At 42.4% G+C, this 12,958-nt stretch overlaps 1 protein-coding gene across 1 annotated transcript in view; it reads left to right on the forward strand.

Moving 5' to 3' along the window:
• The window catches only part of SLC7A14 (solute carrier family 7 member 14), a 67,116-nt gene that overhangs the window by 30,212 nt on the left and 23,946 nt on the right, over positions 1-12,958 (forward strand). Inside the window, exon 3 of the mRNA XM_087725257.1 lies at positions 11,562-11,798. Within this exon, the coding sequence (XP_087581383.1) occupies positions 11,562-11,798 (237 nt within the window). The remainder of the gene's footprint in view (positions 1-11,561; positions 11,799-12,958) is intronic.

Here is a 12,958-nt window from a genome sequence, read left to right on the forward strand (position 1 = left end):
GTCCAGCTACAATAAAAAAAATACATGAAAGAATAGGACAATAGCAGAGGTGGGTTGCAAATCCCGGGGCTACCTGTTTGCTCGTGTGCGCACGTGATGCTTCTGCACATGCGCAGAAGCGTCCAGGCAGATGGGTAGAGCCTCCCATTGCCGCTACTACCGGTTCACCCAATCCGGGCCGAACCGGAAGCAATCCACCTCTGGATAATAGAAATAGCACTTAGACTTATATACCACTTTACAGTGCTTTACAGCCCTCTCTAAGCAGTTTACAGAGTCAGCCTATTGCCCCCAATAATCTGGGTCCACATTTTACCTACTTCAGAAGGATGGAAGGCTGAGTCAACCTGGAGCCTGGTGGGATTTGAACTGCCAAATTGCAGGCGGCCAGCAATCAGCAGAAGTAGCCTGCAGTACTGCACTCTAACCACTGTGCCACCGAGGCTCTTCTGCCTTGTAGTTATTAAAGCACATGACAGCCTGGCTGTTTTAACTAAAGTACAGTCAGCATCACTATGAAGACACACTTTCTTGCATATCATTTGAGCAAAAGATTTTTTATATCTGAACTTAACAGAGTTCAGCTCTCAAAGGGCAAACTCTTTTCTGATTGATACCGAGTACATCTCTGGTGGAAGTTCCTGGCTGATTCCTGCAACTACATCTGTCTGCCTCTGTATCTGTTCAATTTGTGTATCAACCATTCTACAAAGACATCCAATTTAAAAAATCAACTGCACAATTAAACATACACTTACATTCTAACAATACAAACTAACATTTGCAGTTACTTCAAAATATCCCTGATATAGTCAGTATCATACCGTCACAACATAGATGATGACAGCAATAATTGAAGACGCCCCATAACAATAGAACTGTCAACCAATTGATAACAAGAAATGCCATACGATACTGTCTTTCTTCTGATTCTTGGAGAATTAATGGAATCTCCATCCATTTCAAACCATCACATTGCCTTTTTCATCCACTGGCTCAAAAGCATAGCTGTGAACGGTAGTGTTAGACTTTAAGAGGCACCCCGAAATCCAAGTGAAATGTTATAATCAAGCTTTTAATTCCAGATTTCAAGCTGCTTTTACCTAGAGGGGATTGTAGTGTGTGATGTATAATTGAAGGTGTACTGTTTTTCTGATTAACCATGGGGTTGTTCTATAGCAGAGGTGTCAAACTCAATACCCGCGGGCCGGATGCAGCCCACAGGGTCCTTAAATCTGGCTCATGGGGCCTGGAAACAGGGAAGGATCAGCCCACAATGACTTTGTCAGGAAATACGTTGCTTAGGAGAATCGTGTGAGGTCCTCCCAAGCTCCATTTTGGCTGGCAGAGTGCTTGAGCCACCACAGGCGCCCCGACACGAGTGACATTGAGCTCGCCATGCTCACCCTGGCCATGCCCGCTGACCCCCTAGGTCTGTGATGACGAATCTATGGCACGCATGCCAGAGGTGGCACACAGAGCTCTCTCTCTGTGGGCATGCGCACTGTTGCCAACCTGCTCTTCTGGTTTCTGTCATGTGTGCCAGCCAGCTGATCTTTGCATGTGCCAGAGGCATGGAAACCCATTAGCTGGGTGGTGCGCATGCACTAACCAGAAACCAGAAGACCAGGTAGCCGGTGCACGCATGCACATTGGCCAGCTGGACTTCAAGTTTCTGGGGCTCTGGCACATACAGGTGCACATTCCAATTTGGGACTCCATGCTGAAAAGGTTCACCATCACTGCCCTGGGTGAAACACAACCCTCAATGAAATCTAGTTTAACACCCTTGATCCATAGGAAGCAACAGTGCTGCCAGGAAGCTTCATTGATCTTAGTACAAGTGCAGATTTTATATACATTCGGTTACAATGTACATTAGTACTATTACCAAACCTATCTGTGAAAAAGGAAGGGAGACAAATTCTTAGTGGAAGAAAGTGAAATTTTCCATAGGAAATGTTTAAAAGTATTGCATGTTCAACTCCAGGAATAATGAGTAAGTGAAAAGAGGCCTAGATCAGTGTTTCTCAACTTTGGCGACTTTAAGTCCTGTGGACTTCAACTCCCAGAATCCCCCAAGTCCACAGGACTTAAAGTCACCAAGGTTGAGAAACACTGGCCTAGATGTTCACTCATTATTATACAACAGCTACTTCAAGTGTCAGAGATGAAATACAAATAAAAATTAGAAAAGACTATTTGTAGCTCCAAGTTGAACTGTGGAATCCTTGGTGACCTTTGAGCTTAGCTTTTTCCTTGCAGATGTTTCATTACCCAAGTAGACACTGATGATGTTGCTTAGTTGGGTAATGAAATGTCTTCAAAACAACCAAGCTCAGAGAGCACCCCCCCCCCCCAAAATAAAGATTACTTTTGACTGAGCCTCAAATGCAATTCTTGCAAAGGAGATGCATTTAGGAAGAGTGTTGTCTAAAAATGAGCATTGATACGAAAGCAGGTGTTTGATTAATTGCAAAGTTACTTTTTGAAGGCTTTGGACCCTGGAGACACACACAATATATTACAGAAAATGCAGCAATTATTCCTGAGTAGGTTTTGTAAGTCCCTCTGAAGAAAAACTAGATTCTAAGAGTCATATTTTTGAATGTTAACTATCAAAACAACTCTTGGATGGTTTCCCCAGGGAACCTAAAACACATTATTTTTCTTTCACCTGATTTTGAACAAAGAAATTATTGGATGTCATATTCAACTCAATTAAAATTTATCACGATAAAGCTACTTAATTTGTAGGTTGAGGTGAGGAGGTGACTTCTCTCCCTCTGAATAAAGGAAAGGCTAAAAGATTGGGGTGCATTGGCTGTGAAAAAGAAATATGGATGAGGAAATATGGAAATGGATCCATGAGGATCCATTTTGATGTTTTTGGTGTTTTCTGTGCTGGTTTGTGTATTATCCCCATCATAAATGCAGGCCCTTCATCCTGCATTTAAGAAGAAAAAAACACTATTGTGCGTATATCATGTATTCCATTATCTTCTGTGAAAAGCCATGTCAGGTTTCTTCCCCATCCCTTTGTCTAGAGAAAATGCTAATGGGAAATATGAAATGTGAATAGTCAAGAGAGAATGACTGCAAGTAAGGATAATACAATACAATTGCAGAGTTGGAAGGGCCCTTGGAGGTCTTCTAGTCCAATCCCCTGCCTAGGCAGGAAACCCTATACCATTTTAGACAAATGGCTATCCAACATCTTCTTAAAGACTTCCATTGTTGGGGCATTCACAACTTCTGGAGGCAAATTGTTCTAACTGTCAGGAAATTTCTCCTCAGTTCTAAGTTACTTCTCTCCTTGATTAGTTTCCACTCATTGCTTCATGTGCTTTGAAGAATAGTATGACTCCCTCTTCTTTGTGGCAACCCCTGAGATATTGGAACACTGCTATCATGTCTCCCCTAGTCCTTCTTTTCAGTAAACTAGACATACCCAGTTCTTGCAACCCTTCTTCATATGTTTTAGTCTCCAGTCCCCTCATCATCTTTGTTGCTCTTCTCTGCACACTGTCTAAAGTCTCCACATCTTTTTTACATCGTGGCGACCAAAACTGAATGCCGTATTCCAAGTGCAGCCTTACCTTATGAAAGCAAAGTATTTTTTCTCCATCGAGGTGGCTTTCATATAGGAAGGAGGTGGTCTTTATTCATCATGAATGGGACAATCTGCTTTATTTAGGGTAGACTAAACAATTGGTGATCCACTGGGCCATTGTTTCAGAGATATTTCTTTACCTACACAAAGAAAAACAATGACCAAGGGCAAAAAAAAAAGAGAGAGTGGAAATCAGTGGTGGGACTCAAATATTTTTACTACCGGTTCTGTGGGCATGGCTTGGTGGGCATGGCTTGGTGGGCTTGGCAGGGGAAGGATACTGCAAAATCCCCATTTCCGATCAGCTGGGATAGATAGATAGATAGATAGATAGATAGATAGATAGATAGATAGATAGATAGATAGATAGATAGATGATAGATAGATAGATAGATAGATAGATAGATAGATAGATAGATAGATAGATAGATAGATAGATAGGGATGGATGGATGGATGGATGGATGGATGGATGGATGATAGGTAGGTAGGTAGGTAGGTAGGTAGGTAGGTAGGTAGGTACGTAGACAGACAGACAGACAGACAGACAGACAGATAGATAGATAGATAGATAGATAAGACATTCACACACATTCCTTGCCCCTCTTGAAACTCCAAAGGTATAAGAACACATCAGTACACCCAGGATAATTTTACCAAGTCTCCTCCTCCTCCTCCTTTTTGAAAAATACTTCTCTGTTACTTGTTTGTTTGCTTTCCATGATCTCCTCTCTCACCAGATTGCCTCTGGGTGGTGTGCAAAAATTAAAATCCAACCCAGGTGCCCCAGATAAATGACAGCTTCCAATCATAAAACATATCAAACGTCAGAGAAGATGCGATTCTTGGGTCCAACAAGATGACATGCTTTAATTGAGGGGGGATGCAGAGCATGCTGCTGTCTCTGCTCAATCTGGGTGGCTGAATAAAAAGAAACAATTTTAAAAAGTCAGCTCTGTATGTAGCCTGGCCCTATTAAATTAATTTCTCTTTTTGTAATAATATTTAATTTATTCAAGAGAATGATGCGGTGGCCTATAGGTGGAGCTTTCACCTCACAATCAAGAGGCTGTGAGTTTGATCCTAGCTAGAGGCAGATATTTCTCTCTACGGGCACAATAAGAAGGTTCCACCACAAAACCGCGGACGACAAAATCACGGTCGACGAAAGCGCGCATTTGACGTCATCACAGCGCGACGAAAACATTGCGCTGTGATCGAAAAATGTAAAAATAAAGCGAAAACCTTACCCTAACCCCCCCAAACCTAACCCTAAACCTAACCCTAAACCTAAGCCTAAATCTAACCCTAAACCTAACCCTTAACCTAACGCTAAACCTAACGCTAACCTTTAACGTAACGCTAAACGTAACCCTAACGCTCTAAACCTAACCCTAACCCTTAACCTAACCCTAACCCTAAACCTAACCCTTACCTTTATGTGAATCGGCTTGCTTTAATTTTATTGTTATTTCAATTTTTAATTTTTTGCGTCGCACTGTGATGACGTCAAATGCGCGCTTTCGTCAATCGCGCTTTTGTGGACCGCGGTTTTGACGGGTCACGCAATAAGAATATATCTGCTGAAACAATATCCACATTGGCGACAGGAAGGGCATCCGGCCAGTAAACACTCAGCTCCATTCAGTTGCCCAAGACTCCACCCTGTAAGGGATTTAAAATAAGATTATTTAATTTATTCAAGGAAAGTTTAAATACAAACCCCCAAAATATTAAAACCAAAAAGAGGGGGTGAGACCGCAAACAAGACATTGAAAAAAATGTCTTGGGGGGGGGAGATACACATAACATCTATTAATATTATTGTATTGTATTAATCAGCATTCAACCAGGGAAAATGTTACATAAATTAATTTCAATTAAATCCTGTTTCATCAGATTGAAGGGAACTGCTGGAAAATACTATAAACTGCAGGGGTTTATGTATGATTACATGCAATGCACAAGAGAAACTATAAAATAGCAGGTGCCCTATCTAATGAAATATTGGCTAAGCCTTGTGTTCCTTTAATAGCTGACAAAAGTGGATAGAAATGGGAGTCCCTATCTTCCCTCCTTGTAGTTTGTCTAACATGGATCTTGTGTTGTGGCCCGCTAGAAGAGCTGGTGGCAAACTCAGACAGTGAAGAGGTTGGAGAGAAACATGGGCCAGTCCTGGATTCTGGGGAAGGCTCTGATGAGGGCTCTGCGTCGGAGGCAGAGAGGGGGCCAGGGCCGTCCGACAGTTATCAGCTGCCTTCGGAGTCGGAGATCAGTGGGGTAGAAGAACAGCTGGAGCCTGTTCCCGATGTGCGCATGCGCAGAACTGCCAGGAGAAGGGAACAGCTAAGGAACAAAGGCCAACTCAGGAGTAAAGGCACAGGTGGATGGCCTCTCAAATTAGGAGTAAAGAGGAGCAAAATGGGAATGGAGTTTGCAGGAGGCAATTAGTTTGATTAATTGGTGAGAAGATTTGTTCGTGACTCTCAGAGACTCCTTGCCAAGTATTTTCTTGTACAGTAGTTGCATTTGGGAGATATAGGCCTGACAGCTCTCCAAGCCTGATAAAGTCTGTGGTTGTAAATTCACCCTTGAAAGACTGTTTGCTGGGATTTTGCTGGATATGAATGAGAGGAATTCACATTAGCTTAATAAAAAGGGGTTTTGTTGGGACTTTGTGAAGCCTAGGTCAGAACATCTTGCTAAAGAAAGAAACTGAAAAAGTGAGGACAAGTGACTCTAAGAGTGGAAGAAATCTAAATAAACACTAACATCTGGAACACAGCTGCATGATAAGATGTTATGACCAATATTCAGTAAAGCACTCTTTGCCAACTAAGGTGTAAATTTAGATGCATAGGACAAGGAAAGAAATGGGGAAAATGCTTTAAGGAGCTAAAGAGCTAGGGCTTTTTAAAATTATAGTCAGCTTGCTTAAACACACACACACACACACACACACACACAAAATATGCAGCTGTGTTTATTGTTCCCAAATATTATCACATTGATTATTATACCAGCCTTGTTTTGTTACTGCTTATGATTTGGAGACAGGAAAAGAATTTAAATGGTCCAGTTTCCATTTCCAACCAATTGATCTAAAGGTTTGTTTTGATGTTGTTAAAAAAAGAAAAAAGAATTATGCCAAATTGAGCAAACCTGCTCCTAATTCGAAAGAACATTACAGAGTCACATTAGGGCCTCTTGTTGAAAGCTCTGCTGTTTTTTAATAAAATGGAAGAAACCTTCGCAGCCCACATGAATGCTGAATAAATCAATAATCAACAGCTGTATTCTTTTCACATAACACCGAATGACTTGGTTGAAGAATAATTGGATTTCTTGCAGGTAATGCCAGGCCTCAAGGGATCACGATGCATAGATCTACTGTTTTACACAGCGGGGGTGCTGGGGATGAAACTAGACTTCTTCCAAAAGAGGTCAACACATATTTTTGCTCCGTTAGAAGAGAATAGTTTTAAATACATAGCACCTTATCTAAACATATCTATTAATTTGGCTAATTTAGTAATAGACAATAGAATTTTTCACAAAGGAAGGCAACGTGTTCCAGAATAAGGTTGCAGAATCCGATTTGGATCGGTTACCGGAACCAGAGGTTTAATCTTCCGAGCTTTCAAACTGGAGTTGGAGTTCATCCTCAAGAACCTTCTCTCTAGCAGTGTGTATGCTTTGGGCTATTCTTTGTGTGGTAGATGATGCATTGCAAAGATCATTTGGAAGTGGGAGATACTTCCAATGTAATCTACCGGATCCCCTGCATGGATTGCCCCTGTAACTATGTAGGGCAGATGTAGAAGAAGCTAGCCATCAGAACACAAGTAAGTAGTCAGATGAGGAGACTTAAATTCATTAGTAGCCTCACATAGTAATGAACAAGGACATGATTTCAATTTTGCAATTACTAAGATTGTTGGATGAGTAAGTACAAAAACAGCTGGGGAAGCGATGGAAGCCTGGGAAAGGGGCTAGTCATCAGTCCACAGGAGTGCTGACTGCTTATCAAGTACTTAGGAGGAGAGGGCTTGGCAGCACAAAGAAACGACAGCCAATAGCCAGCCATAAACATCCCAATCAACTACTAAAAAGCCACACACAGAGAGGCCCCATATAAATACCACACAGAGAATAGCCCAAAGCACATTGCTAGAGAGAAATTCCTTGAGAATGGAGTCCAATTTGGAAGACTAAACGTTTGGTCCCAGTGACCGACCCAGATTGGATAGTACAATACAAATTTTCTCTTTCCCCCTGTTATTTCAGTATATAGTTTTTCAGACCTCTTTTTAGAAGTTGAGCGCTATGAGTTAATGGCATTTATGGCTGGTGGCTACTGGCTGGAAGGATTTGTGACCCTGGCCAATATAGTTGAATGGCAGATATGGAAAAAGGACATTAAGAAACAAGGACTGCCTTGTTTTCTCTTCTTTTTACCCTGAACACAATGCCTCCAGATCTACCTTGTTCCTGCCTACTTCTAATGGAGTCATGATTCAATTTTTATATTAACATCCGAAGGCATCCAGTGGAAATCTGCTTTAATTTTATTTTCATTTGTCATTAGACTCGCATGATGTCATGTCTCTTACTAATTTTAGATCTCGGCTCAAAAGCTACTTTTCTGGGGCAGCCTCCTGGCATCTTTTTGTGATGGAGAGGAAAATGTTTCTGTTCTGTTATTTCTGCTGGCTTGAATTGTTGACCAGAAGCCGCTCAGGTCTTCTTCTACTTCTATGGCCATGCGCCTTGTTAGCAACGGTGATGATAACGATAAAGATGATGATGATGCCAACACCTTTAATTGTACATGCACAAATTTAGCCCCAAATTGTCAACATCTTGCAGATGCCAAGTATTTACTAAAATATGTATTAGGTCCAGGGGTGGGATTGAAAAAATTTAGTAACCGGTTCTTTGCCCAGTTGCTGGGTGGACGTGGCCATGGGGTTGTGGCCTAGTTGGCTTCCTGCACCATGGAGCACACCCTAGGGTCTGTAGGAGCCTCCAGAAGGACGAAAATGGCCGCTCCTGGGCTACAGAGGCCTGAGGTCATTTTCTCCCTCCCCCAGGCCCTGGAGACCCTCCGGGGACCGGAAACAGGCCTGTTCTTGGACTTCCGGTACTTCCGGTTGGCTCATTTTTCGCCCTCCCCAGGCTCTAGAGGCTTTCCCTGAACCTCCAGGAGGGCGAAAACAGCCTCTCCCAGGCTCCAGAAGCACTGCGGAGGCCAGAAACAGGCCCATTTTCAGACTTCCGGTACCTCCAGTAGGCCCATTTTTTGTCCTCCCACAGCCTCCATGCGGCCCCTACACTTACCTGGCATGATAAATGGGCCATGTGGAGACTCCTGGGAGGGGCAGAGTGGTGTGGGGTGGGTTAGCTGGTATTTGTAACTACCTGTTCAGCAAACCAGATTAAAATTAACATCCGGTTCACCCTAACCAGTCCGAACCGGCTGAATCCCACCCCTGATTAGGTCTAATTCTTTCAAGTGGAATACATTTATCTGATCTCTTTATTTATATTTATCTGGTAAATTAGTTTAACTACTTATTCATTATTCGTGCAACCTATGGACTTTGAGTAATTGTTGGGTGAGCTGAAAAGTCTTTGCAGCTCTCCCGTTCAGGGTGCCTTTCCAAACGGATTGAACAGGCATGGATTTTCTCCTGCAGCCCATTTCTTGTGCCTTTTGGAACAGAGCTTTGGAGGGAGAGAAGGTTGCAGATAGTCCTCAACTTACAGCCATTCATTTAGTGACCGTTCAGAATTACAACGGCGCTGAAATAAGTGACTTATGACCATTTCCCCACACTTATGACAGTTGCAGCATCCATGTGGTCACATAATCAAAATTTGGACACTTGGCAACTTGGCATGTATTTATGACCGTTTCAATGTCGTTGGGTCTTGGGATCAACCTATGAGACCGTCTGATGAGCAAAGTCAATAGGGAAGCCAGATTCACTTAACAGACATGTTACTAACTTAACAATGGCAGGAATTCATTTAACAATTCTGATAAGAAAGGTCATAAAATGGGGTAAAATGTGTCTGGGCTTTTGAATTTGTGCTTGTGTTCTGATTGGTTATCAGACTCCTTTGGGGCCATGCAGGGATAACTTTGTAGGTTGGGTTTTGAGTCCCAGGTTTGGTTGAGCCTTGCTGGGTGATGATGTAATGAAAGGGCTTTGGGCAATTCCTACTATGGCTATGCCTGAAGGGGGTAGATTTTTGTTATGTAGAATAGACTGGCCCAGGCCTTAATGGCCCATTGACAAAGGTTGGGATGGGGTGAGTTTCTGCCTCCCATTTAGAGGAGATATTCTGTTCTTTTAATATTTCCTAAAATATTTCATTTCTCTAGGAGAGGGGTGGGTGCTAACGTCCTACAAAATCTTATTTCCCCACAGGCAAAAGTTAGTAGCCAACTTCATTTTGAGTCAGAACAAGCCTGGAACTCAACACCCATGGCATCTGTTTCATAAATCTTTCAGGCACTGTTCCTCTCTTGCATTTGTAGACTGCATGAATTTTTAATCAATTTTGAATATTACTTTATATGCAAGCCAGGGTTTGAAGGGTCAGCTGTGGGTGAAGGGTGGTGCAAATTGGTGGTGGTGTGGGGGGTTGTTTCGTTTTTGTCTTCTTGTTCGAACTGCCTTGTCTCTGGACATCACTGATAGAAATAAAAGTCTCAAATATCCCTTTGAAAGCTGTGCATTTAAAAAGAGATTGAAATGTCCCAGATTTTTGACAATACAAACTTGTACCGTAAGGAACCATTAACGTCTGTGCCGTTTAACACATTCAGTGGCTTTATTGCAAAAGTGGGTAAAATAAAATGGCTGTAATTCCATCTTATTATTGGATAAAACTCCCCAAAAACTAATTTGGGGAGCAATGGGGCAGTAGAGAGTATTATCAGAAGAGTAGATATATAATTTAGCATAATCATAACTCTTTAAACATTTATGGCATTATTTTGTATGAGAAATGACTATTTGTTACCCTATGTTCTTTCAAATGTAAAATCATATTCAGAGGCACATCTTGCCAATGATGTGCGGAAGATATGTTTGGGAGATAATATTTCCCAACGCCTTAAAGTGTAATTCATCCTGCTGCTTCACCTCATGTGCATTACTGGAGCACTCCAGTTATATGAAAGGGTAGCAAAATAGAAGAATTTACATTCAAAGTAACCCAGATTCAGATGATAAGTATGTTAAGTAAGCTCCCCATTGGGAGAGCGAGTGCGTTGTGAGGGTTGTGTTGGAGAACACACAAACCAGCATACAGAGACACTGCAGTTTAAATAGGCTTTTACTGTCGTGGAAATAGAGGTATCAGAGTCCATCAAACAATCCAAGTCATACACGGGTAAGACAGTCAGTCATCAATGCCTTTCAGTTAAGGGATAATCCAAATAACATAGTCCAGTAATCATACAAACAGTCTGGTACACAAAGTTTGCTAGCAGTTGCAAAACTTACAATAGCTCATGGCACTTTCAAACAGCCAGCTTCCAAAAACACTCAGATCAGATCAGCCCAGCATCTAACAAACAGAGAGCTAACAGTCATTCTGGCTCTCTCTTATGGCCGATTGAGGAAAAACAGCAACCAATCACATTTGACAGTATGATTTAAAGAAACAGGTATAGCACTGTTACATGATTTATATATTGCCAATTAGATTATATTCCTAACAATGAGTGACCTCCCTATCTGTGATTATCACCTCCTTTTCATTACAATAATTTAAAACTTGATTTAAGAATGCCACGTACTTCCCAAAATCTAACTGCTTTGCAATTATACATTTCCAATGTGAGGATATTTGATAAGATTTGGGTTTTGTTTGCTTTATTCTGTCTGCATTCTAATTATTGATGGTTGCATCTGTTTCTTGTCTCCATTCAGGGGTTTGTTATGCTGAATTTGGAGTACGGGTACCAAAAACCACAGGCTCCGCCTACACCTACAGCTACGTGACAGTGGGGGAGTTTGTGGCTTTTTTTATTGGATGGAACCTAATCCTCGAATATCTGATTGGTACAGCAGCTGGTGCCAGTGCTCTCAGCAGCATGTTTGACTCCCTGGCCAATCACACCATCAGTCACTGGATGATTGACAAAGTTGGGACTTTGAATGGATTGGGTGAGAATGTCCTGAATGTAAACTATTTTTTCTTATGCCCGATCATGTTAGTTGGAATTCTGAAAAGCAAGTGAATTCTTGCTGGAAAGTAAATATGCCAGAATGTCGCTAATAATTGTAGGGTTTCCATTTCAGATTCCAAGTTAATATGCAACCTATAAGGTCAGTTCTACTACAGGGCAGCATGAGGCAGATGCTCCAGAGGGCAAAGGGTGGGATTCAGAAAGTATACACTACACATGGTGTATCTGTGCCTCTCAACGCAGCCTTTTGACTTTTTCAACAACAGAAAGAATATTGTCCTAATGGGCATGGTTTTTATTAAAGATAAGTTTAATGAAAAGAAGGATTAGGGGTGACATGATAGCAGTGTTCCGATATCTCAGGGGCTTCCACAAAGAAGAGGGAGTCAAACTATTCTCCAAAGCACCTGAGGGTAGAACAAGAAGCAATGGGTGGAAACTGATCAAGGAGAGAAGCAACTTAGAACTAAGGAGAAATTTCCTGACAGAACAATAAATCAGTGGAACAGCTTGCCTCCAGAAGTTGTGAATGCCCCAACACTGCAAGTCTTTAAGAAGATGTTGGACAACCATTTGTCTGAAAGGGTATAGGGCAGTGTTGACGAACCTTTTCAGGAGCATGCATGCAGGGAAGCACCGCAAACTGGAAGAGCAGCTCCCGCACACGTGAAAAGCAGATGGCCGGCGCGCATGTGTGCGCCGGAACCCAGAAGAGCAACAGGCAACGGCTGGCATTGCCCAGAGAAATGGCTCTGCATCCCACTTCCGGCATGCGTGCCATAGGTTCACCATCACGGGCATAGTGTTTCCTGCCTAAGCAGGGGGCTGGACTTGAAGACCTCCAAGGTCCCTTCCAGCTGTTTTTCTATATTCTAAGTCAGGGATGGTGAACCTTTTTCTTATGGCATGCCAACATTGTGTGCGTGCACGCTATTGCGTTGCATGTGTGCCCACGCCAATTCAATCCCCCCCACCCATCTGTGCTCGCACGCGTGAGCCCCCTCACGTATGCACACACGACCCCTCCCAAGGGTTCCGGAGGCTTTCATGAAGCCTGGTGAGTGTGAAAATTGCCTTCTCTGGTCTCCCGGAGGCCCTCCGGAAGCAGATCGCTTCCTAACTTCCGGTTGGCTCGTT

Source organism: Thamnophis sirtalis, unplaced genomic scaffold, assembly GCF_051295495.1.
Source record: "Thamnophis sirtalis isolate CommonGarterSnake01/CBP01778 unplaced genomic scaffold, rThaSir2_p1.2 scaffold_11, whole genome shotgun sequence".
Lineage (NCBI taxonomy): Eukaryota > Metazoa > Chordata > Lepidosauria > Squamata > Natricidae > Thamnophis > Thamnophis sirtalis.